Here is a 22,835-nt window from a genome sequence, read left to right as displayed (position 1 = left end):
TGTAAAGCATAGGTATGGGCCAAAGGCAGGTATATGGAGTTAGCCAACATATCAGCCAGGGTCTTATTAAATAGCAGAACGGGTTTGAGGGACTGAATGGCCTACTTCTGCTCCTAAGTGAGCAATATCCATCTATTAAAATCCTACTTTCCAATATTTCACCCATAGCCTTCCCACTACCACACTTTGAGGCAGTGAGTTTCGGATATCCAGAACCTTAAGTAAGCTTTCTTTTCCCAGAACCCCCCTCGATCTTCTGCTCCCTACATTAAAAAATGTGTCCCCTGGCTCTTGACCCCTCTACTAAGGGGAAGGGGTTCTTCCTGTCTACTGTGTCTGTGCCCCTCTAATTTATACCTGTCCATTATGTTTTTGCTAATCCAACAAGGAGAACTAAAATAAAACAGCTGCAGATGTGGAGTTCTGAAGCAAAAAGCATCAGATTGTTGGAGAGACTCAGCAGGTCTGACAGCATCTGTGAAAACATAATTGATATTTCGAGTCTTCTTCAGAAGAGCATTCACTGGACTTGAAACATTAACTTTGTTTTCTCTTCAAGAATGAGAACTAAATGCCTTGAAGTTTCATACCTGATGTAATGTTGCTCAATCAACATCTAATAATTAAGAAATTTGCTTCTGAGCAAGCTCTTCCCAAATGTTAATTGCATAAAAATTGCTGTATGATTAGTGTTCTGTTGATTGTAGCTGCTTGTGTCTGGAAATTTGCTGACATGGTGTGCATTGCTTGATTGTTCACACTGTCCTGTCACACTAACTCTTCTCTAACTATTCTGAGACATCTGTTACTCAAGTACTCCTAGATCAATGCTTCTTTCTGCTGCTGACTACTTTGTCTTCTAGAGAACCTCTCTGTACCCTTCTTTAGCTCTGAATATCTTCTGGATTTAATTGTTCTTTTTTGAGGTTTTTTTTTGCTCTCGCAATTTCAAGTACACGTTCATTTGTCTTATGGTCTACGTGGAATTTTTCGCATACATCTTAGTGTCCACATTTTCTTCCATACATCTTTACATATCCTCGCTTTTAAGGCATTCAGGAAACTGAATAGAATGTAGCTTCTTGTGTTTTTAATTCTTTGTTACAAGCTTGAGTTCTGTTGTTAACATATATCCTTCAGCATCACAAAATTACTTCTGGCTATAGCTTTCCTTCTGACGTTGACATCCCATTCGTCATTGTCTATTGTAATGTTTTCTCTAAATTAACATTGATCTGCTTACCTCAGTGTGACCCCATAGACTTCAATCGCCTCTCTAGTTTCATTTAATGTATTAAATTAACATATATTATAATTCAGTGAATCTGTAAAAAAATTTGAACACTTAGTCAAATGTTATCAAGGATAAATGACTTTATTTTAAGAAGTAACAGCATTTTTCACATTATTATTGCAAGTTGGCACAATTAACATTGCCTTAGCTTAGTGGTGGCTTCTTAGACTACCTCTGTCATTGAGTAATTGGTTTTTGTCCTGCTGCAGGACTCTGGCACATATTCTATTAAGCTGTCATCTTAGATAATTAAAGAAGTGCTGTAAAACATTAACTCAGACCTCTGTTCAGCTGGTTCTAACAGATTCCATGGCACTTAAGATAGCCTTGTGGTTTTTTGCTGAGCTACTATAATCCAGAGATCTGGAAACACAATTTCAAATTTCATCACAACAGCTGGGAAACAAGCTGCATTAATAAAATCTTAAATCTTAATTTCAAAAGTTAATGATAAAACTACTAGATTATCGTTAAAAACTCGTAAGGTCCACTGATGTCCTTTGGGGAAGGAAATCTATTGTTCTTGCCTGTTCTGGGCTATGTAACCTTAGACTTGCAGAAATGTGGTTGTCTTTTAATTGCTGTCTGAAATGGTTTAACAAATCACTCATGTTGTATCAAGCCAACACTGCGAAAAAGCCTTTGTCATGTCCAATCCAGTTGTATTTTTCAAAGACACTGCCGGCTTTGACAGCTGCAAACTCCTTCTGACTGATGGATCATAGTTGTTACTGTGCTATATAGAAATACCTCAATTTGCAAAGGGTTCTTCTGGCAGCATCTTCCAAATTGGAAAGCTGTACACCCAGAAGGGCAGCAAATGTGTGGGAACACCACCACCTGAAAGTTTCCGTCCAAACTGTACACCAGCATGACTTGAAATGTATCAGTTTGTTGCTGGGCCAAAAGATTGGGACTCTCTACCCAATAGCACTGTGGGTGAACTTTCTTCACATGGATTTCAGCTGAATAAGAAGGCAGCACACCACTACCTTCTTGACAGCAGTTAGGCAACATTTGTCAACCCTGGTACAGAAGCCCATCTTTCCTAAATGAATGAAGAATCTTATTAGAAGGTTTGTTTGGAAGAAAAGTAGGAAATTAGAACATAAGAAATGGAGTAGGCCTTATAACATCATGAGCCTTCTCCACCATTCAGTAAGACCATGACTAATCTGTAATTAATCTAAATTCCACTTTCCTCCCAGTATCTGCTCACCATCTTGTACTCGGAGAATCAGCCTGGAATATCTGAGACAGTGCTTCACTGAGGTAGAGTTCTAAAGTTTCTTGCTGTTCCAAAGAAATTTCTTCTTTCCTCATCTTAAAGAGGAAGCTGAAAAAATGCCCCGTAATTATGGACTCACATACTTTCAGCACCTATCTTATAAAGTATCGTCAGCAGTTCTGTATGTTTGATAAGGTCATCTCTCATTCTACTAAACACCAGTGAGTTTAAGTGCAACCTACTCAAGCTTTAAGACACCCCTTCATCGTGGAAGCCAACCTAGTGAAATCTCTCGACGTTAGAACAGCCTGGCCAACATTTTGTCTCTTAACCAACAGCAATGAAACTGATTATTCATGTCCTTAAGTATTTGTGGGACCTTGCTGTACACAGTTGTTTATTGTTTGCCTAGAAATGAACAAACGCATTTCAAAAGTATTTAATTTACTTTTGTATTGGTTTGAAAGGCTGTGGCACTCCAAGGACATTTTTATGCATTGAAACACAATGTCAACTCGGAGGTTAACTAGCCATTGTTGTAACAAATACTTTCTATGTAATCCTTCAATTTTTGCAGGATAATGGAAAATGGATTTATTTCAAGTGTTGCAAAAATAATGTGGTTTCTTTTAGAAGAAGTAATTGAAAGTTCCTGTAGACAGTAGAAATTTTTAAACAAGGTTTCCTGTAAATGACATGACTGGCAATAACAGCTTACTTTGCTGTAAACCCCTACTGTGTTTTGGACAGTAACTGGCTCAGGGATAGTGGTTGAGTCATGTGCCAGAATATTAGAGCTACGGTCTCTGGAACATAAAATGCTTTGTCCATTTGCCTTCAAGAGTAATCAACTGGCCAAAGTCAATTTACTTTTTCCCAGAAACCCAATCTTTTACAGAGAAATTTTCTTTTCTGTTTGCCTGAAGTGTGTGTTTCAGAGATATGTAGACGAATAAGCATTTATACATCTATTTTATTGCCTGTTGATTGTATTTTTACCAATTATTGTGCCTTTATTGAATAAGCTTGGTTTGGATAATAAACCCTTAATTTTGCCTATTAAAGAATGTCGTTTTTTTTTGTTGTTTAAAACCTAATGTAAGGTATTTAATTGGCCATTTCATTAACTGGAGAAAATGTTTATATTTTACATTTGTAACCTGCGCAGTAATGGGATTAGACTCAGTGAGCTCTCCAGCCTTGGTGGTAACGCTAATTCATTTAAGGGTATGATTTTCTCCATTTTGTCAGTGTTGGCTAAAATGCTATCAGGATTAACATTCATGTTTTCTCTAGCCCCTTTATTCATTGCTGTAACAGCAAGGTGATTTTTCATAAGCGAGCCCACAATCTGAACCAACACTTAAATTTAATCCAGTGTGAATGGACCGTCTTACCGTAGAACTAATAGCATGCCTTTCAAATTGCAGGCTAAAGTAGTACAGGATGACCAAGCTATACCCATCTTTTTATCCGTAATATACTTTTTGACCCCCCTGGCCACTGCTCTTTAATGACTTAATTTTCCTAACTATTTGCACATGTGTTATATAATTATAACCTGAAAATTCCACAAATACAGCCTTTCGTGCTGACTTTTATTTGGAGGAATTACTTAAGCACAGCCTTACCGTTTTTAAAAATTCATTCTGCTTAGCCTGTGGTAATTTATAAAATCTGATAGCTGTTCAACGACTGAAGTGTGTAGCATTTGGTGTGTAACTTCATGCCTCTTTCCACTTTCTTGAAAAGGCAATAACTGCTACTTTTCTGTTCATTGGCATAATTTTGGTTTTCTGACGCTATGACAGAAATGTTACAAATGTCCGCTCAGCTAAGTGGTGGTGCATTTGATTCCAGTTCGCCAGTTCAAATCCAACTGCAGGACTTGAGCACATTATCTCGGCCAGGACTTAGTTTGGTGCTGACGGAGTATGGTATTGGTAGTTTTGATTTCAGGTGAGATGTTAAACTGAGGCCGTAGCTGTCTGTCCAGGTGGGCACAGACATTCCCAAGTTACTATTTGAGGTTGAGCAAAATAATTTTGAGCTGCTCTCTGACAGCCTGAGGGTGTGAAAATTCAAATAAAATATCATTTTATTTTCATCCCTTGTAATGTTTAGTAAAGGAGTTTTATTTTTTATTCTTGAGTTTAAAGCAGATAACTTATTTTATCATTCTCCTGACCTTTTCATCAATGTAAGTGCATGGAGAGAAACATGTTCTTCTGCGCAGTGCATAATGTAATGACTCACAAATATAGAATCCACTGGTTTGCCTCAACTATAAACATTTTGTAACGGTGGCTTTTTCTTTCTCTCTCCAGCACATCAGAATCGTGTTACAGCAATCATATTTTCTCCAGAAACTGAATGGGTTATAAGCACAGGACATGACAAGTACCTCAGCTGGATGTGTACCAGGAGTGGATGTCTACAGGGAAGACATTGCTTTAGTGCATGGGCTTCCTGCTTACAGTATCCTTCACTTTTGCCCTGATTCCTCTATTAGACAGTTTGCCAACTTGTAATTCATTAAACAAATAATGAGAATTTCTTGTGTAGCAGGTTGAACTAATTCTAGAAATGTCACAGAGAGATGTAGTTTTAAATGTTTTAACCAATGTCTGTGTACTTCCCACTATTATTTCATCTGATCTGCGCACCAGTTTAAGCTGCATTTATGTTATAATTGCAGGACAAAGTTCATCTTCGCAGCAAACATCTTTTGAGGCTAGCAACCTGTTTGATCGAAAGGTGTTGGTTTCGATTGTTGAGCCAGCATAACTTTGGAAACAAGGGTGGAATTACAGCATGTAACTAGATCCTGCTTTAAGAAAAAGTTACTAGAGCATTTTAAGGCATCATTCTGAATAACAAATGTTTCTCTTTTAAATTAGAAAGTTCAAATAATTGTTCAAAAAGAAAAGGCATTAGAGCACAAAGGCTTCTATTGAGAATATCTGTTTGCAGCTTTTAAAACAAAACTCAATTGGATTTTGCTTATCTAATAGCATTTTGGGACTGTAAAAACAGAAGGTTCCCCCAAACCACCAATTCTTCTGGAGTTCCAACTCTTTGCATCCTTTTCTTTATTCCATTACCTCTTTTACTGCACAAAAGATATATTTTCCACTTTTTGCACGATTTATTGATACTTATTTTAATTTCTGACGTACAATCAAGTTCAGTATCACTGTTTCTGGTGTACCAAAGCAAAATTGTTTCCACAGCCAGCTAATGACTCTGGAAAGAGAGGGAGTGTTCGTTTTCAAGTAGATTGCTTTCCATTGGAATCTGCATTGTTGTCTTCCAAACAAGTTGTTAATTTAATAGGTACAGATTGAGAATCCATTGAATTTGTTAAAGGAATGTTGCTGCCCAGAATTTAATTTGTGTTGCAGTTGGTTCTGAAATCAGTATAGGTGCTTAACCAAAGGTTTTCATCATAGAATCATCATAGAATCCCTTCAGTGTGAAAACAGGCCCTTTGGCCCAACAAGTCCACACTGACCCTCGGAACATCCCACTGTGACCCATCCCCCTATAACCTACCTAACCTACACATCCCTGAACACTAGGGGCAACTTAGCATGGCCAGTCCACCTAGCCTACACATCTTTTAGCCTGTGAGAGGAAACCGATGGGTGATGAAAACAGAGCTTCATTTGCTTCATATATTTCAAAATAGTATTTCCTATTTTTTTAAGGTTAGGTGAGAGTTCAGAATTTGAAGAAGCTGTTTCTGAAAGGATTGTTTTGTATTCATTCTTGTTTTGATGGTCTATTTGCCAGTGGAGCAGTACTGTTGGCTATGAATTAATATTAGAGGAATACAGCTCTGCCTTTGTCAGTGTTGAAAACATAATCTCAGATCAAAGATTTACTGGTAGTTCAGGTTTGCAAAAAGATACTTTGGTATAAATTTACTTTGGGCCTTAATGCAGTAACAAATCTTCAGTCACTTTTGCCTAATTTTTGGTTCTGTTGAAAATCATACCTCTGTTGTGTGTCTCATTATGTTGAGAGGAGAATGTCATCATCTTTTATTCTTTCTAACTCACAATTTCTTCAGATATGATATGGAAACATGTCATGCGTTTGTTGGTGATTACTCTGGACAAATCACTTTGTTAAAGCTTGAACAGAATTCTTGCAGCGTCATTTCAGCATTGAAAGGACATGAAGGTAATGTGTGTGTACTTGCTGCAACTGCTCAAGAATGTTTGACTCTGCTTCGTGTCTATCTGTCAGTGATGAGAGCCACCACCACCCCTTGAATCAATCATATTTCATAAGGCATCGTGTGTTCAAATAAACCAGGGACTCAGTTAGATCACACAACGCTGTTGCCTGTTTTGTGTGGCCTATGACATAGTTAGAGCTGTTAAATATGAAACTCAGAAAGAAGACCACATTTGAGCATTAAATTTTCCTTTATCATACAGTCATCCCCGATTTAGTTATTTCTTCACTGCCTTGTGCAATCCCTGAGCCTTGCTGTGGCCTGCTGTCTGTTAATACCATCATAATGTACAGATCAGGCAGGCCATTCAGTCCCACCAGTCCAATTTTGAGATTGTGCTTCACCTGGCTACCACCCCACACTGTTGTCTTCAAACACGATCGGTATAGCCTTTTTATTTCGTGCTCTGTTCTCATGTATTTCCTCGTCTCTTTCTATTAGCAAACTGACTTACCCCTCTCACTTCCCAGTTAAAATTTTTTTGGGAAATCATTTCCTCTGTTTTACTTTTTAGAAGTTAATTGGATGAAATTTGCCTTACCTTTAAAGGGCTGAGGCCTCTTCTATTCACTTTTCTTATCTCGTCCCAAGACCCCACCCTTACCCAAAGGGTAACCAAAACATGGATAAGTTTCAGGAAAATCTGAGGAATTCCTGAATGATTCCCTCTTTGGGATCTCACTATAGGGCATTTGAAATCCTATAATATTGGATGGTAAATTGTAGTGTAATGCTGTCTGTAATTCAGCATAACTTGTCAATTCTATTAAACACTTCAGAATATTTAAAGGAGAGGGAAAAATGCAGGGAAATCATGCTGGTGGAGGAGGAAAGGTCACTTTTTTTTTGCAGAAATATTTAATCTTTAGCATGATTTAAAAAAAAGAAATAGGACACCTGGCTTATTGTACCTCTGTCAGTTTTTTGTGTTTTTTCCAAATGGCTACACTCTTTCCGGTCCTTTCCCCGTAGCTGTGGAAATTATTTCCACTGCTTCAAGTAATTTATACAACTTCCTTTAGCAAGTCACAATTAGACATTCTTCATATTCTCCTTCTATTCATCCTTTCAACTAGTACATTCCAAATTATAACTTGCAGTGGAAATCCATTTTGCCCTTAATGTCCCAAATTGTTCTTTCCGAATTGCCTTAATCTGTGTCATTTGCGTACTGTCCCTAGTGTGTCCCCACAGTCTGAGTAAGCGATACTAATCAATGCCTTTCAGAACTTTTGGGCATTTCTTGTACATCTCCTTTTACCCCAGTTTCTGTAGTCTCTCCTTGTATCTGGTCGTTGACCTATCTTAATGTATTTGCAAAGATCTGATGCAAAGAATGGGGGATGTTGTTGTACAGAGAGACCTTGGGGTGCAGGTTCATAGTTTCTTGAAAGTAGTGATGCATGTAGACAGGGTGGTGAAGAAGGCATTTGGCACACTTGCCTTCATTGGTTAGATCATTGAGTGCAGGAGTTGGGATTGGTTAGGCCACTTCTTGAAATACTGCATACAATTCTGGTTGCCCTGCTGTAGGAAGGACGTTGCTAAAGTAGGACCCAAGCAGTAAAAATTTGAGGGTGTTGCCGGAACTGGAGGGCTTGAATTATAAGGAGGAACTGGATAGGCTGATGCACTTTTGCTAGAGTGTTAGAGGCTGAGGAGTGAGCTTCTAACTGTTTATAAAAGCATGGGCGTAAATAAGATGAATAACCAAGGGCTTTTTCCAAGGTTAGAGAGATCCAGAACTAGAGGGTGTGAGCTTAAAGTGAGAGGGGTAAGATTTTAAGAGGGAGGGGAGGGGCAACTTTTTCACACAGAGGACAGTGCATGTATAGAATGAGCTGCCAGAGAAACTGGTAATGATGGGTACAGTTACAACATTTAAAAGACATTTAGGAAGATCTTTAAATAGGAAAGGCTTAGAGTAATTGTGGACCAAATGCAGGCAAATGGGACTAGTTAAGTTTGGGATACCTGGTCTGCATGGATGAGTTAGATGGAAGGGTCTGTTTCCACGCTGTATGCCTATGAATTGGATACAGTACAGCAATTAAGGCCTAATCAGTGTTTGCAAATATTTTGCATCACTTCCGCTCTGCATTTCTATGAAATGATGAGTCTCAATCAACATCTTTTTGTAAAGATAATCAATATCTATGCTTTGCACATTCCACAAGGATCATGCTTCTTTCAATTTCAAGTACAGTTCTCCACTTGCTGTTTACAGCAATCATTTCTTTACAGTTTTATACAAGCCTCCAACCTATATGTATTAGAATTCACTGCTCTAACATCAGGCCCTGCTGTTCCCTATTCACAAATGTCCTTGGTGTGCCTTAGGCTTAATAGTTCATTAGCCACAACACTTAACATGCCATCTCCCTGATCACAAATGGCAACAATTGAGTTGTGATAGAAGGAGCTTTGTGGGGCTGTTTGGTCAACCAGCTTGGTACCTTCTGTCATTGTGGTTGCATGACATATTAGCTATCATGTGATTTCCATGGTTCTGTAATGAGAATGTAGCAGATGCTGATTGTGTCTCTGTTAATTCTTATATTCCTTGTGTTTCCATGCATCCTACTTCTGTCCAGTGTTTCCACCAGCCTTTGCTTTCCATACCCTCACATGCAAGTGTCACTGGTTACAAGGACCTTCTGTAAGATCCTTGAAGTGCTAAACCTGGTTTTGTAAGTAGGATATAACCATTCTTTGACCCTTTAACAATGTCACAACTGGGATGATGATTGAATCTTGGCTTTGACTACTACAACTTCCTGCTACCCCGTGTGGTAATGTACATTCTTGCCGGTTTCAGGCGATTGTGCTCCAACTGCTGCAAACCTACTGTCGGCGTGCATGTTGTTCTGCTATTCCTCCGCTTTATGGTTTTATCTAGTGCTATAAGTTCTGTGACCTGGCTTAATCCAGCTTTCAAGATCATTATCTGGGACCAATGTTCAGGACAATCAGGAACAAAAACAAAGTTGCTGGAAAAGCTCAGCAGGTCTGGCAGCATCTCTGGAGGAGAAAAACAGAGTTAACGTTGCCGGTCCGGTGACCCTTCCTCAGAACTGATGGTGGCTGGGAAAACGTCAGTTTATATGCAGAAGATAGGGAGGTGGGTGGGGTCAGGAGTAAAGAATAGGATAGAGCCCAAAGACCAAGGAGTTGCTAACGATCAGGCTGGGAGGATGAATAGTTGTTAATGGGGACTGTTAGTGACTGACAACCTGGGGTGTGTAGTGGCACAAGGCCTGGTGTTTGGGTTGGAGGGCTGGGACATGGGAGAGTTTGGGCCCTAAAATTATTGAATTCAATATTGAGTCCAGAGGGCTGTAGGGTCCCCAAGTGGTAAATGAGGTGTTGTTCCTCCAGCTTGTGTTGGGCTTGTTCACCTGCATGTTTGCTAATGTGATATACTGTATTGCGTTCCAGATGTGCCCCCCTCTACATCAGGGAAACCAAAGCGGAGGCTTGGGGACTGCTTTGCAGAACCCCTGCGCTCGGCTCATGACAAACAACCGCACCTTATGCGAACCATTTCTACACCCCCTCCCACTCCTTATACAGCATGTCCATCCTGGGCCTCCTGCAGTGCCATAGTGATGCCACCTGAAGGTTGCAGGAACAGTAACTCGTATTCCGCTTGGGAACTCTGCAGCCCAATGGCATCAATGTGGACTTCACCAGCTTCAAAATCTTCCCTCCCCCTACCGCATTGCAAAACCAGCCCAGCTCATTCCTGCCTCCCTAACCTGTCCTTCCTCCCACCTATCCCCTCCTCCCACCTCAAGCCCCACCCACATATCCTACCTACTAGCCTGATCCTGCCCCCTTGACCTGTCTGTTCTCCCTGGACTGACAACTCCTCCCTAACTCCCACCTACACTCACCTTTACTGGTCCCACCCCGGCCTCTTTGACCTATTGGTTTCCACTCCACTTATCTTCTTCCTTTATCCATCTTGTTACTGCCTCCCTGCTCCCCCTATTTATTTTCAGAACCCCCTTCCCCTCCCCCATTTCTGAAGAAGGGGCTAGGCCCAAAACGTCAGCTTTCCTGCTCCTCTGATGCTGCTTGGCCTGCTGTGTTCATCCAGCTCTACACCTTGTAATCTCAGGAATCTCCAGCATCTGCAGTTCCTACTATCTCTGAAAGTGTTTATTATATGTGTGCACCCAAAGTATACAGATAATGAACTGACTGACTGTCTCCCTCATCATAGAGTATGAAATGCGTAAAGCAAACTTTTATGTCAGGTTAATAAAATGTGAGGCTGGATGAACACAGCAGGCCAAGCAGCATCTCAGGAGCACAAAAGCTGACGTTTCGGGCCTAGATCCTTCATCAGAGAGGGGGATGGGGGGAGGGAACTGGAATAAATAGGGAGAGAGGGGGAGGCGGACCGAAGATGGAGAGCAAAGAAGATAGGTGGAGAGGGTGTAGGTGGGGAGGTAGGGAGGGGATAGGTCAGTCCAGGGAAGACGGACAGGTCAAGGAGGTGGGATGAGGTTAGTAGGTAGCTGGGGGTGCGGCTGGGGGTGGGAGGAAGGGATGGGTGAGAGGAAGAACCGGTTAGGGAGGCAGAGACAGGTTGGACTGGTTTTGGGATGCAGTGGGTGGGGGGGAAGAGCTGGGCTGGTTGTGTGGTGCAGTGGGGGGAGGGGATGAACTGGGCTGGTTTAGGGATGCAGTGGGGGAAGGGGAGATTTTGAAACTGGTGAAGTCCACATTGATACCATATGGCTGCAGGGTTCCCAGGCGGAATATGAGTTGCTGTTCCTGCAACCTTCGGGTGGCATCATTGTGGCAGTGCAGGAGGCCCATGATGGACATGTCATCAAGAGAATGGGAGGGGGAGTGGAAATGGTTTGCGACTGGGAGGTGCAGTTGTTTGTTGCGAACTTTCATGTCAGGTGTTAGGTTATCCAATTATCATAAGACTGCAAGTTACCTGAAACTATGATGTGAAACCAGATGAGTGTAGTCGATGCATTCCACAGTGATTGCATTCTTTCTAAAGCTATTTGGCTCCTCCACTTTGCACATTCCACAATGATTGTGCCTCTTTGTTTCAAGACCGTCTTCCATTCTGTGCAGTGATTATTTCTTCATGATGCTTTAAGACCCTCCACCCTAGAATGATTGATTGTGGTTTTAAACAGATTTGCAGTCTGTTTACTTGCATTCATTTCTCTGTTGAGTTAAACAACTCCGTACTTTAAACATATTGTAATGGTGCTGTTCTTCTTTGTCATTTTAAGCAGGTGTCAGTTTTTGCATTAGCTAAGCATGTTTCAACCCCTTTCAATGCCTACAGCTGCGTATCGCTTCTATATCCAGCAGGCTATTGATTTCTACATCTATACCTTGCTTCGTACCCTAACCTAGTTCTTAAACCAAGGGACTCGGGTTCTTTTATTCCTTTGAAACAGGCTTCTCAACTTGCTTTGCCTCCTTTTTTAAATAAAAGCTACATGTACGCCCTTAAATTTATCTGTTACATAGAAACATAGAAGATGGGAGCAAGAGGAGGCCATTCAGCCCTTTTGATCTGCTCCGCCATTCTTCATCATCATGGCTGATTGCCCAACTCAGTAGCCTAATCCTGCTTTCTCCCTCTAACCTTTTGATCTCATTCGCACCAAGTGCTATAATCTAGTCACCTCTTGAATATATCAGTGATAATAGGAACTGCAGATGCTGGAGAATCCAAGATAATAAAATGTGAGGCTGGATGAACACAGCAGGCCCAGCAGCATCTCAGGAGCACATGTCTCAATAAATGTCCCTTTAGTCACGTGTAAAAGCATTTCGCTGAAGCTAATTTAAGTGACACTTTAAGTGCAGATGATTAACTACATTACCATCATCAACTCTCTCCTTGTCAAAGAACTCTATCAGGATAGTCAAACATGACTTGCCTTGAACAGATCTGTGCTGACTTTCATTTATTATCCTGTACTTTTCCAAGTTCCAATTCGTTGGTCTAGAACAAAAATTAATCAGAGGCTTCTGACAGATCTTAGGCTAATGGTCTGAAATTGTAGGACTTATCCCACTCTCGTTTCCTTGATGGGAATGTAACATTTGTAAGTGAGCTGTTCACAACTTCACTGTCCTATTTGACCATAAGACTCACTTTCAACCACATGTCTGTGCTATTACTACGACTACCTATTTCTACCTCTGCAGGTTGCGTGGCTGTATACCATCATAGCTCATCTGCTGCTAAAATCCTTATGTATATTCTGGTTAGCTGTAGACTTAATGATTCCAATGCTCCCAGAGCTAGCCTGATACCCTTCACCTCAAATAAGTTTCCATTGAACCAAAGCTTTGTATCCTGACTAACACCAAGTTCTGCTTGCACATTAGTCCTGGTCTTGCTCACTTTGGTGGCTTCCAATCGAGAATTTCTCAATTGTATCGCTTTCATCCTCATTTACAATCTATCCTTCTCTCTGCAATTTCTGAGCCCTACATTGATCAAAGATAAAACAAGCAAACCATTGCAGATGCTGGAAAATTGAAATAAGAAGAAACACCGTGGAAATATTTAGATCAGGGAGCATCTGTGGAGAGAAAGACTCGATGGTTTGGCTCAATAGCCTTTCATTTTCTGATGGGAGGACATTTATTAAATAGTTAGTTCTGTTACTATCCAAGATATTTTTGATCCTCAAAAGGCTGGTGCATTACTGACTGTAATCATAGCACTACTAGGAGGTGAGGTTTCAGCTTAAATATGTTTTAAACACTTTCAAGTTTCTCCATTAACCTCCTTGCCTCTCCTTAAACTGCTTAACATCTATATAAATAGTCAGTTGGTAGAGCAGAACTGGAGTATTGATGAAAAAGACACATTTTGTCAATGATTTTTATCTTGCACTCATCAGGACAATGCATGAGAAACATATCTATAAAAGGAAAATAGTATTTTTATACTGTTGGAGAAGAGATCACTGATTTGGTAGTGGTTTTACCATTGAGAATGTACCTGTTAGATGATGACTGACCATTAACTGCCAAGTTTGTTCCTATAAAAAGTTGAATCCAGTAGAAAATTGTTCTGTGAAATGAACCTGAAATTGGTTGTCACCTTTTCTTAACTGTCAATCGTTATTTACCTGGAGCATCCTCTGAACAATGCTTCTCCCAATCACAGTCCACTTGCAACCAATTACCACTTTTATATTCATATTGTATTAATAGTTTTGCTTTTGCTTTACATTGGTATTTCTTCCTAATTGTCCTACGACTACAAGACTTTAAAGTTTGACAACATGTGCATTTTCAACAACACCATAATTTATGTTTAGGCATCAGCGATGATCTCATTCAGTGGCAGAGCATACTTGATGGCTGAATGGCCTCTTTTTGCTCCTTCCTGTTACAGTCAATATCTTTTTGACTGTTTTTAGTCAGTTGACCTAATATCTTTTGGGTCTTTTGCCAAATTTTGTCCAGTGATAGTCTTGTGAAGTGTCTTGTGATATTCTGCTTTATTAAGAAGCTGAATAAATGCAAGTTGACGTGGTTGCTGGGTTCTGGGTCGAAATGTTGACTTTTCTGCTCCTTGGATGCTGTCTGACCTGTGCTTTTCTAGCTTTACATCTATTGACAATTAAGAACAGCGCCAATTCTGTAGCTGAATGCAGTGACAGATTTGTTTTTGCTGCATCATTTTGTATTTTCTAGATTTGATTGTCTGTCTTAAAATCACTCCTTTCTTCCCTGTTAACAGGCAGCATAGGAGCTCTTTGGTGGGATCCTATCCACCGACTGTTATTTTCTGGAGCATCTGACCACAGCATTATCATGTGGGATATTGGTGGAATGAAAGGCAGGACTTTACTACTTCAGGGTCATCAGTAAGTGATGAGTCATATTCATGCTACTGTCACACCCTTCTACTGAAAACTTGTCTGTTATCTCTCGCTAATCCAAAGGTCAGTTTTAAAATGTTGGTAGTTGTCATGTGTTAACTACTGCACATTCCACATGAGCTTTGCTTCTGAATTTTGCCATAGTCTCTCTCCCTGTTTCTAATCCCCCACCCCCCCCGTCTCTGTGTCTCTCTCTGTGTCTCTCTCTGTGTCTCTCTCTGTGTCTCTCTCTGTGTCTCTCTCTGTGTCTCTCTCTGTGTCTCTCTCTGTGTCTCTCTCTGTGTCTCTCTCTGTGTCTCTCTCTCTGTGTCTCCCCGCCCGCCCGCTTTAACCACTAACCAAAAGAGCTCAGCAGAAATCGGGGTTAACGTTTCTGGTCGAGTGACTCTTTTTCAAAACTGTATTCACGTGACCCACAGCATTTGGAGGATGGGTCACTCGACCTGAAATGTTAACTCTGATTATCCTTCACAGCTGCTGCCAGACCTGCTGAGCTTTTCCAGCAATGTCTGTTTTTAATTCCGATTTACCGCATCTGCAGTTTGTTCAGTTTCCTCTTAAGTCATGAGGAAATAGCCACGACTAACAATAGAATTGCACTTGCAGGAATTTTAATTTTAAATAAAATCTGCCATGACACCCTTGATCGTGCCCTCTAACAGATTTGCTGTCTGGGCCTTTTGAGAGGCCATCAACCACACTGTTGTGGCTGTGGACTTGCATGTAAACCAGACAAAGTAAGGATGGCACTTTTCCTACTTTAAAGTGGGCCAGAACAGTTTTAATGACAATGGTTAGGCTACTAAGCCAGCTCTTAATTCCAGGTTTTATTGAATTTGAGTTTTACCACCTTTCATGGCTGGTTTCAAACCCTTATAACCAGAACATTAGTCTGCAGTTCTATGTAATTAATGCAGTGGTGCTACCACTATCACTGTCTCCCTTTATTATCTCTATATCAGAATGACGTAAATCCTGAAGAGCAAATATCAATGCACATCACAATCTTAGGTTAGTTCATCTGTCTTCTGACACTGACCTCCTCCCCCTTTGACACCTTTCTTTTAAACCCATTTCTAACCAAGCTACTGTTCACTGCTAATATTTCCTCCATTGCCTTAACATCCCTTTTTGTTAATACTTTATTTAAAAGCACTGAGGTTTTTCTGAATAATTTGATGCAGTACAGTTGTTAATTGGATAATTCTGTGTTACCCTTGATTAATCAACTTTCAGTAACTAGCTTGTTTGACAGGATACGGTATTTTTGGCTATCAATGAAAAGAAACACGGATGAACACAATCTTTCAACCACTTCTTAGCTTGCCAGTCTCAAATTAGACTGGAAAAAGCTAGTCACTCTCCATCAGCTCCTGCCAAATTCCTAATAGCTCTGACATTTAAGCTCATCTTTTTCATGTCCTTCTTACTGTTCCATTTTAAAATTGTTTATTCTTTCTGCACCACTATGATCCATCTCTTCCAGCCCACAAACCCTGGCATCTTGTATTTTTAAGTGTGTGATATATTTATGGATCAGCGCTAAGGGTCACCATAGTCTTAGGATTTACAAACATTTTGTTCAGTGTCTGGTGAGGTTGCGGTGGTAACCTTTTCAACAAAGAATAGTTGTCAGAAGAAAAGTAACTCAGTTGATTGGTCCTTGTGTTTTACCCGCCTAAAAGTCGACAGCCTGTCTCTTCCTTTGTACTGTCCTTTCACCTACCCTTGGAATAACTAGGAATCATTTCAAAGGCAGTCATTTTTTCCTCAAATCGTAAAATAATATTGCACAGTTAGAGGCCGTTAAGCCTCTATCGGCTGTGTCCTCATTGCATGTTGAAAACGCTAAAATATTAAAGTTCTGTGTTTCACATTTTTAATGAACATTGTTATCAAAGTAAACCATCTTTTGCGGGCCAATTCAAGCTTTTCTTTAATGGAAAATGTGCAGTGTCTGGGAAAACTCCCTTTTGCCTGCAGACGACTGGCTCTTGCCTATGAACATATGTAACTTGCAGGCAGCCTGAGTGAATTGCATTGTCAACGAACTGATTAACTAAGTTAACCACCAGTTTAATTCTCGGCACATTTGGGATTTTGGGGTGAGCACAACACATTAGCAGAATTTGGTCTAAAGTTGGGCGTTATACTCTGAGATTAGCGAGCATGGGCTGGTTGAGTCAAGTCAGCACTCTGCCTATTTCGAATTGCTGAAGGAGTGTGCTGTTTGACACACTCAGTCAGTAGTTGGGACTCTGTTCATGCAGTCCCGATGGCACAACTCACCCAATTTGAACTTAAACAATACTTCTTAAATAATTGTTCCCTGGTACAGTCTCCAAAGCATCTCTCTGAATGTTTGGCATCCATTTCACAAGCAATAAGTCTTGTTTCTCATGCTGTACAAATTGTTCTCTTTGAAAGTTGGTATTCTTGCATCTGTCCTGATGAGTGTTTGATATAAAGCTTCAACAAAATGTCTGTTTTTGGATAAATGGAAAATATAATTGATATGATTGTGAAGGTAAATTAACATAAATTATTTACCGCTTTTCAAATGTGGCTTTTTTTCAGGGTAGATTACACCTAACACTCCCAATATTAATCTTCAGGGCACCAAAAAAAATGATTTTTATATCTTAAAATATTGTTCTGATACCCAAGTAATGGGGAAATAATAATGGTGCTGTTAGTTTTGATCCATTGCATTGGGTAGGATCCATAAAGGGAAATTACTAAACAAGAACCTTGCAAGGATCCAGTTACTAGTGGTGTGCCGCAAGGGTCGGTGTTGGGTCCACTGCTGGTTGTCATTTTTATAAATGACCTGGATGAGGGCGTAGCAGGATGGGTTAGTAAATTTGTAGACGACACTAAGGTCGGTGGAGTTGTGGATAGTGACTAAGGATGCTGTAGGTTGCAGAGAGACATAGATAAGCTGCAGAGCTGGGCTGAGAGGTGGCAAATGGAGTTTAATGCAGACAAGTGTGAGGTGATGCACTTTGGTAGGAGTAACCGGAAGGCAAAGTACAGGGCTAATGGTAAGATTCTTAGTAGTGTAGATGAGCAGAGAGATCTAGGTGTCCATGTACACAGATCCTTGAAAGTTGCCACCCAGGTTGACAGGGCTGTTAAGAAGGCACACAGTGTTTTAGCTTTTATTAATAGAGGGATCGAGTTCCGGAACCAAGAGGTTATGGTGAAGCTGTACAAAACTCTGGTGCGGCTGCACTTGGAGTATTGTGTACAATTCTGGTCACCGCATTAAAAGAAGGATGTGGAAGCTTTGGAAAGGGTCCAGAGGAGGTCTTATGAGGAAAGGCTGAGGGACTTGAGGCTGTTTTCATTAGAGAAGAAGGTTGAGAGGTGACTTAATTGAAACATATAAAATAATCAGAGGGTTAGATAGGGTGGATAGGGAGAGCCTTTTTCCTAGGATGGTGACGGCGAGCTTTAAATTGAGGGTTGAAAGATATAGGACAGATGTCAGAAGTGGTTTCTTTACTCGGAGTAGTAAGGGAATGGAACGCTTTGCCTGCAACGGTAGTAGATTCACCGACTTTAGGTACATTTAAGTCGTCATTGGATAAGCATATGGACACACATGGACTAGTGTAGGTTAGATGGGCTTGAGATCGGTATGACAGGTCGGCACAACATCGAGGGCCAAAGGGCCTGTACTGTGCTGTTATGTTCTATGTAATTCTTTATAACAGATTACTTGTTTTTCCAGAACCAGATCTTCAAATCATAGTAATGTATTAACACTCTAGCAAACATCATATTTCTGATCTCTTAATGAAATTTTTAACCTGTACTTCAGGAAAGAACTACTTCATTTTTTAAAAAATGAAAATGCACAATTGTACAATTATTTCTGTTATAATTTGACCATTTTTAACAAAATAAAACCTCTTTTAAACAGGGTTACGGGGTGAAAGCAGGAGAATGGGGTTGAGGAACTTACCAGCTATGATTGAATGGCAGAGCAGACTCAATGGGCCGAATGGCCTAATATCTGCTCTTATGTCTTATGGACTGGTGCTATTAATGGATATCTTTCTAATGAGGTTTTTTAAATTTTTATCATTTATTACAAAATCTTGTGATGAATGTTCAGAATATATTATTTGGGAATGTTGGTTCTAAAATGAAAGGCTGATGTATTTCTTTAAGTTTTTGGTTTGTATTTCTAGATTGTGGAGCTAACAAAGGACAGACTCTTTTAAAGCATAATTTTAGTTTGAGGTTCAGGAAGGGTTTACAACCCTCAAGTACAGCTGGGGATAAATAGTTTGGTGCATTAGAAAAAGGACAGTGCAGAGAAGAGAGAAAACTGTTATTGTGTCGTGACAGATGTCCATTAATCCAGGGCTAGAATCATCCAGAAGTCATTGGGCAGTTTGCAGATGTGGGAGTACAGAAACTTGGACAATTAGTTTAGTGGTCTTTGCTTCTTGATTCCAGTTTTGAGCTGATCCTTCTCTAGTCAGCCAGGCCTTTGATGTTTGCTTGCCTTCCTCTGGAATCGTTCACTGGCTTGTAAGAAGTACAGAACGATTCGTTGAAAAATGTCTCTGATTTATCACTTTGCAAAGTCGCAGCTCACAGTAGCTGCTGTAAGAAAAATAATTGCTTTTCTTCAAGTTAAACACCCTGAGAACAGGCAGCTTATCCTGGGGAGAGCAGCAGCACATGTTTCTGTCTCTTTTTTTCTCTCTATAAGTGCCTGTGTCTCTGTAACCTGTTTCCAGTTCCAAGCTGCTCACTTAGCTGACAACTACACCTCATTTCCGAGTAACTCCTCAGCTCCTGATCGTCTGCATGTGCAGGAACCTGTAACCATAAAACAGAATTCACAATAAGTAACAATTTCCTTGCTGTAAAATTATGCGGTTATCTTGGTCAATCCCTGTAATTAAAAACAATTCCTTGTTGCAGCACACAGTTTTTCAAGACACAGGTAAAAATACATGGCCCTTGCACTGGTGATTGCTAAAGGAGTCCCCTAGTGCAACCCCATCCAGAAAATCTTTGTAGAAGTACTTTTGCAGCCATTAATTGCTGTTATGAGGCTTGAATGTTCAACAACACTGCCAGCCTCTTGAAAAACTCCGGTAAAAGGATAAGTAGGTCATGTAAATGTGAGGTGCAAAATCAGTGAGGTAGATACCCAAACACACACTCCAGGTTTGTGAGGTCGGTATGGTGTTAGATGGATAGAATGCCAGTTAAATGGATGAGAGCCTATGTAGTTTGAAGGAGGATTGGGTCTAACATGTTCAGAGCCAGGGTCAGGCAGGTGGTCAAGAGAATGTTGCTTTTGGTTCGGGGATAGCCCGGTCCGGCAGTGGGGTGCCTATCATAACTTTAATTTCCTAGGCAATCACATAGAGTCTGCTGTGATAGGGATTCCATGTGGTCCTGACATGCAACTCCAGTCTACATAGCACCAGTAACTATCTGGCCATCACAATATCTAGGCCATGGTCTATGAAGCCAAGTCTCACTCTGGGAACTGACCTGACAAGTATTGCTATCAACTGGGATCATATTGCGTAAAATAACTGGACTGGAATTTGTGCTCTTATCGGAATAGCCAAGCAGTTTTACAGCAAAAGCATTAGGAGGCAGTGTTATGTGAAAAGTATTAATAGAAGACACAAGCCAAGAAGATTTTTATTTTTGTTCAATCCAAAGTACGATGTGGAGGTGCCAGTGTCGGACTGGGCTGGACAAAACCAGAAATAACATGACACCAGGTAATACTCCAACAGGTTTATTTGAAATTACAAGCTTTTGGAGCGCTGCTCCTTCATCGGGCTGAAGTCATTTCACCTGACAAAGGAGCTGCGCTCCGAGAACCTGTTATTTGAAGTAAACCTGTTGGACTATAACCTGAGGTCATGCGATTTCTGACTGAATTCAAAATAACTAGAAATTCCAAGCCTAGGAATTGTTAAACGAAAGTAAAAGAAATGCTAGAAGTACACAATTGATTTGCAGATATCTGAAAGAGACACTGCCTGAAAGAGAAATACAGCGCTCGTATTTCAGACTGGGATCCTTCATCAGAATTTGAGAGAGAGGCAGGACTTATGCATGGATGACTATAGATCAGCTAGCAGTTACGAGAGGCGGATACATATTGTTAATAGTAATAGGCAAGTCTTCATGTCATAGAATCGTACAGTACAGAGGAGGCCCCTCAGCCCATCTAGTCTAGTATGCCAATCATGCAGTAGCCCCATCTTCTTGCACTAGGTCCATAGGTTTGAATGTTAGGGCACATCAAATACTTTTTAAAGGTTCTGAGCTTCCTGCCTTAACAACCATTTACCACCCTCTGGGTGAAAAGGTTTTTTCCTTTTTTCACCCCCGCCCCCCCCCCCCCCCCCCCCACCCCCACCCCCACCCCCGCTGCTGGCTGCAAACAAGTGTGTCTTTTTGAAAATGCCTCTGTGCAATTTTTGAGTGTTCTGTTGCGGTCTTTTTTTAAAAATGCCAGCTCTGTGCATTGGAATTCTGCAACTGTTGTAAGTTGCCCGTAAAGTGTCCGTATTTCAGACAGACAGACAGGCAGGCTGTTTGTCCAGCTACAGACCATGGCATAAGCCAGATGGTGGACTTGAGCAGTGTTTCTCTAACCACCCAATGTTCAACTCCTAACCTGATATGCATATCTGATAGTTATGTTTTTCCTAGAGGTATTCCTTCATCTTAATTTAGCTTAGATTGGCTTGTATTATGGGAAGATGTAGATACTTGACATAAGTGCTACCAGCTCTTTAAAATACCTGCTCTCAAATCAACATGTATGGAATTATGTACATAATTTTGTTTCCAAAGAAATATCTAATTTACAGAAAAATGGTTGTAGCTTCATTTTGGCTTTTGTCAGATGGTGGCTTGTGTAAATTAACATTAGATTGACTAAATCTGCCTTCAAATCAAAGTAAAATGTAATTAATTTGCTCAGGGTTTTGTTTTTGCGGAACTGATTAAAGCACATTCAGCACAGGTTACTGAAAAAACTAACATATTATGAATGATAGATAATAAAATGTGAGGCTGGATGAACACAGCAGGCCCAACAGCATCTCAGGAGCACAAAAGCTGACGTTTCGGGCCTAGACTCTTCATCAGAGAGGGGGATGGGGTGAGGGTTCTGGAATAAATAGGGAGAGAGGGGGAGGTGGACCGAAGATAGAGAGAAAAGAAGATGGGTGGAGAGGAGAGTATAGGTGGGGAGGTAGGGAGGGGATAGGTCAATCCAGGAAAGACGGACAGGTCAAGGAGGTGGGATGAGGTTAGTAGGTAGGAGATGGAGGTGCGGCTTGGGGTGGGAGGAAGGGATGGGTGAGAGGAAGAACAGATTAGGGAGGCAGAGACAGGTTGGACTGGTTTTGGGATGCAGTGGGTGGGGGGGAAGAGCTGTGCTGGTTGTGTGGTGCAGTGGGGGGAGGAGACGAACTGGGCTGGTTTTGGGATGCGGTAGGGGAAGGGGAGATTTTGAAGCTGGTGGAGTCCACATTGATACTATTGGGCTGCTGGGTTCCCAAGCGGAATATGAGTTGCTGTTCCTGCAACATTCGGGTGGCATCATTGTGGCAGTGCAGGAGGCCCATGATGGACATGTCGTCTAAAGAATGGGAGGGGGAGTGGAAATAGTTATAATGAATGATAATGGGAACTGCAGATGCTGGAGAATCCAAGATAACAAAGTGTGGAGCTGGATGAGCACATGAGGTGCGGCTTGAGGTGGGAGGAATGGATGGGTGAGAGGAATAACAGGTTAGGGAAGCAGAGACAGGCTGGGCTGGTTTTGTGGGGGAAGGGGAGATTTTGAAGCTTGTGAAGTCCACAATCCTCTGACACTTCAGCCATCTACAATCCACCACCCAAGCCATTTTTCCATCCCCACCTTTGTCTGCCTTCCGGAGAGACCACGCTCTCCGCGACTCCCTTGTCTGCTCCACACTCCCCTCCAACCCCACCACACCCAGCACCTTCCCCTGCAACCGCAGGAAGTGCAACATTTGCCATCACACCACCTCCCTCACCGCCATCCCAGGCCCCAAGATGACCTTCCATATCAAGCAGATGTTCACCTGCACATCTGCCAATGTGGTATATTGTATCCATTGCACCCAGTGTGGCTACCTCTACATT

General features: G+C 41.1%; 1 protein-coding gene across 1 annotated transcript in view; it reads left to right on the top strand.

The window, feature by feature from the left end:
* wdfy1 (WD repeat and FYVE domain containing 1) overlaps window positions 1-22,835 on the top strand; it is a 63,399-nt gene that overhangs the window by 15,924 nt on the left and 24,640 nt on the right. Inside the window, exons 5-7 of the mRNA XM_048542786.2 lie at window positions 4,850-5,000; window positions 6,598-6,710; window positions 14,519-14,645. Coding sequence (XP_048398743.1) covers window positions 4,850-5,000; window positions 6,598-6,710; window positions 14,519-14,645 — 391 coding nt within the window. The remainder of the gene's footprint in view (window positions 1-4,849; window positions 5,001-6,597; window positions 6,711-14,518; window positions 14,646-22,835) is intronic.

The sequence above is a fragment of the Stegostoma tigrinum genome, chromosome 14, assembly GCF_030684315.1.
Source record: "Stegostoma tigrinum isolate sSteTig4 chromosome 14, sSteTig4.hap1, whole genome shotgun sequence".
Lineage (NCBI taxonomy): Eukaryota > Metazoa > Chordata > Chondrichthyes > Orectolobiformes > Stegostomatidae > Stegostoma > Stegostoma tigrinum.
Note: the sequence above shows the minus strand (reverse complement) of the source record. Positions and strands in the feature narration are given on the sequence as shown.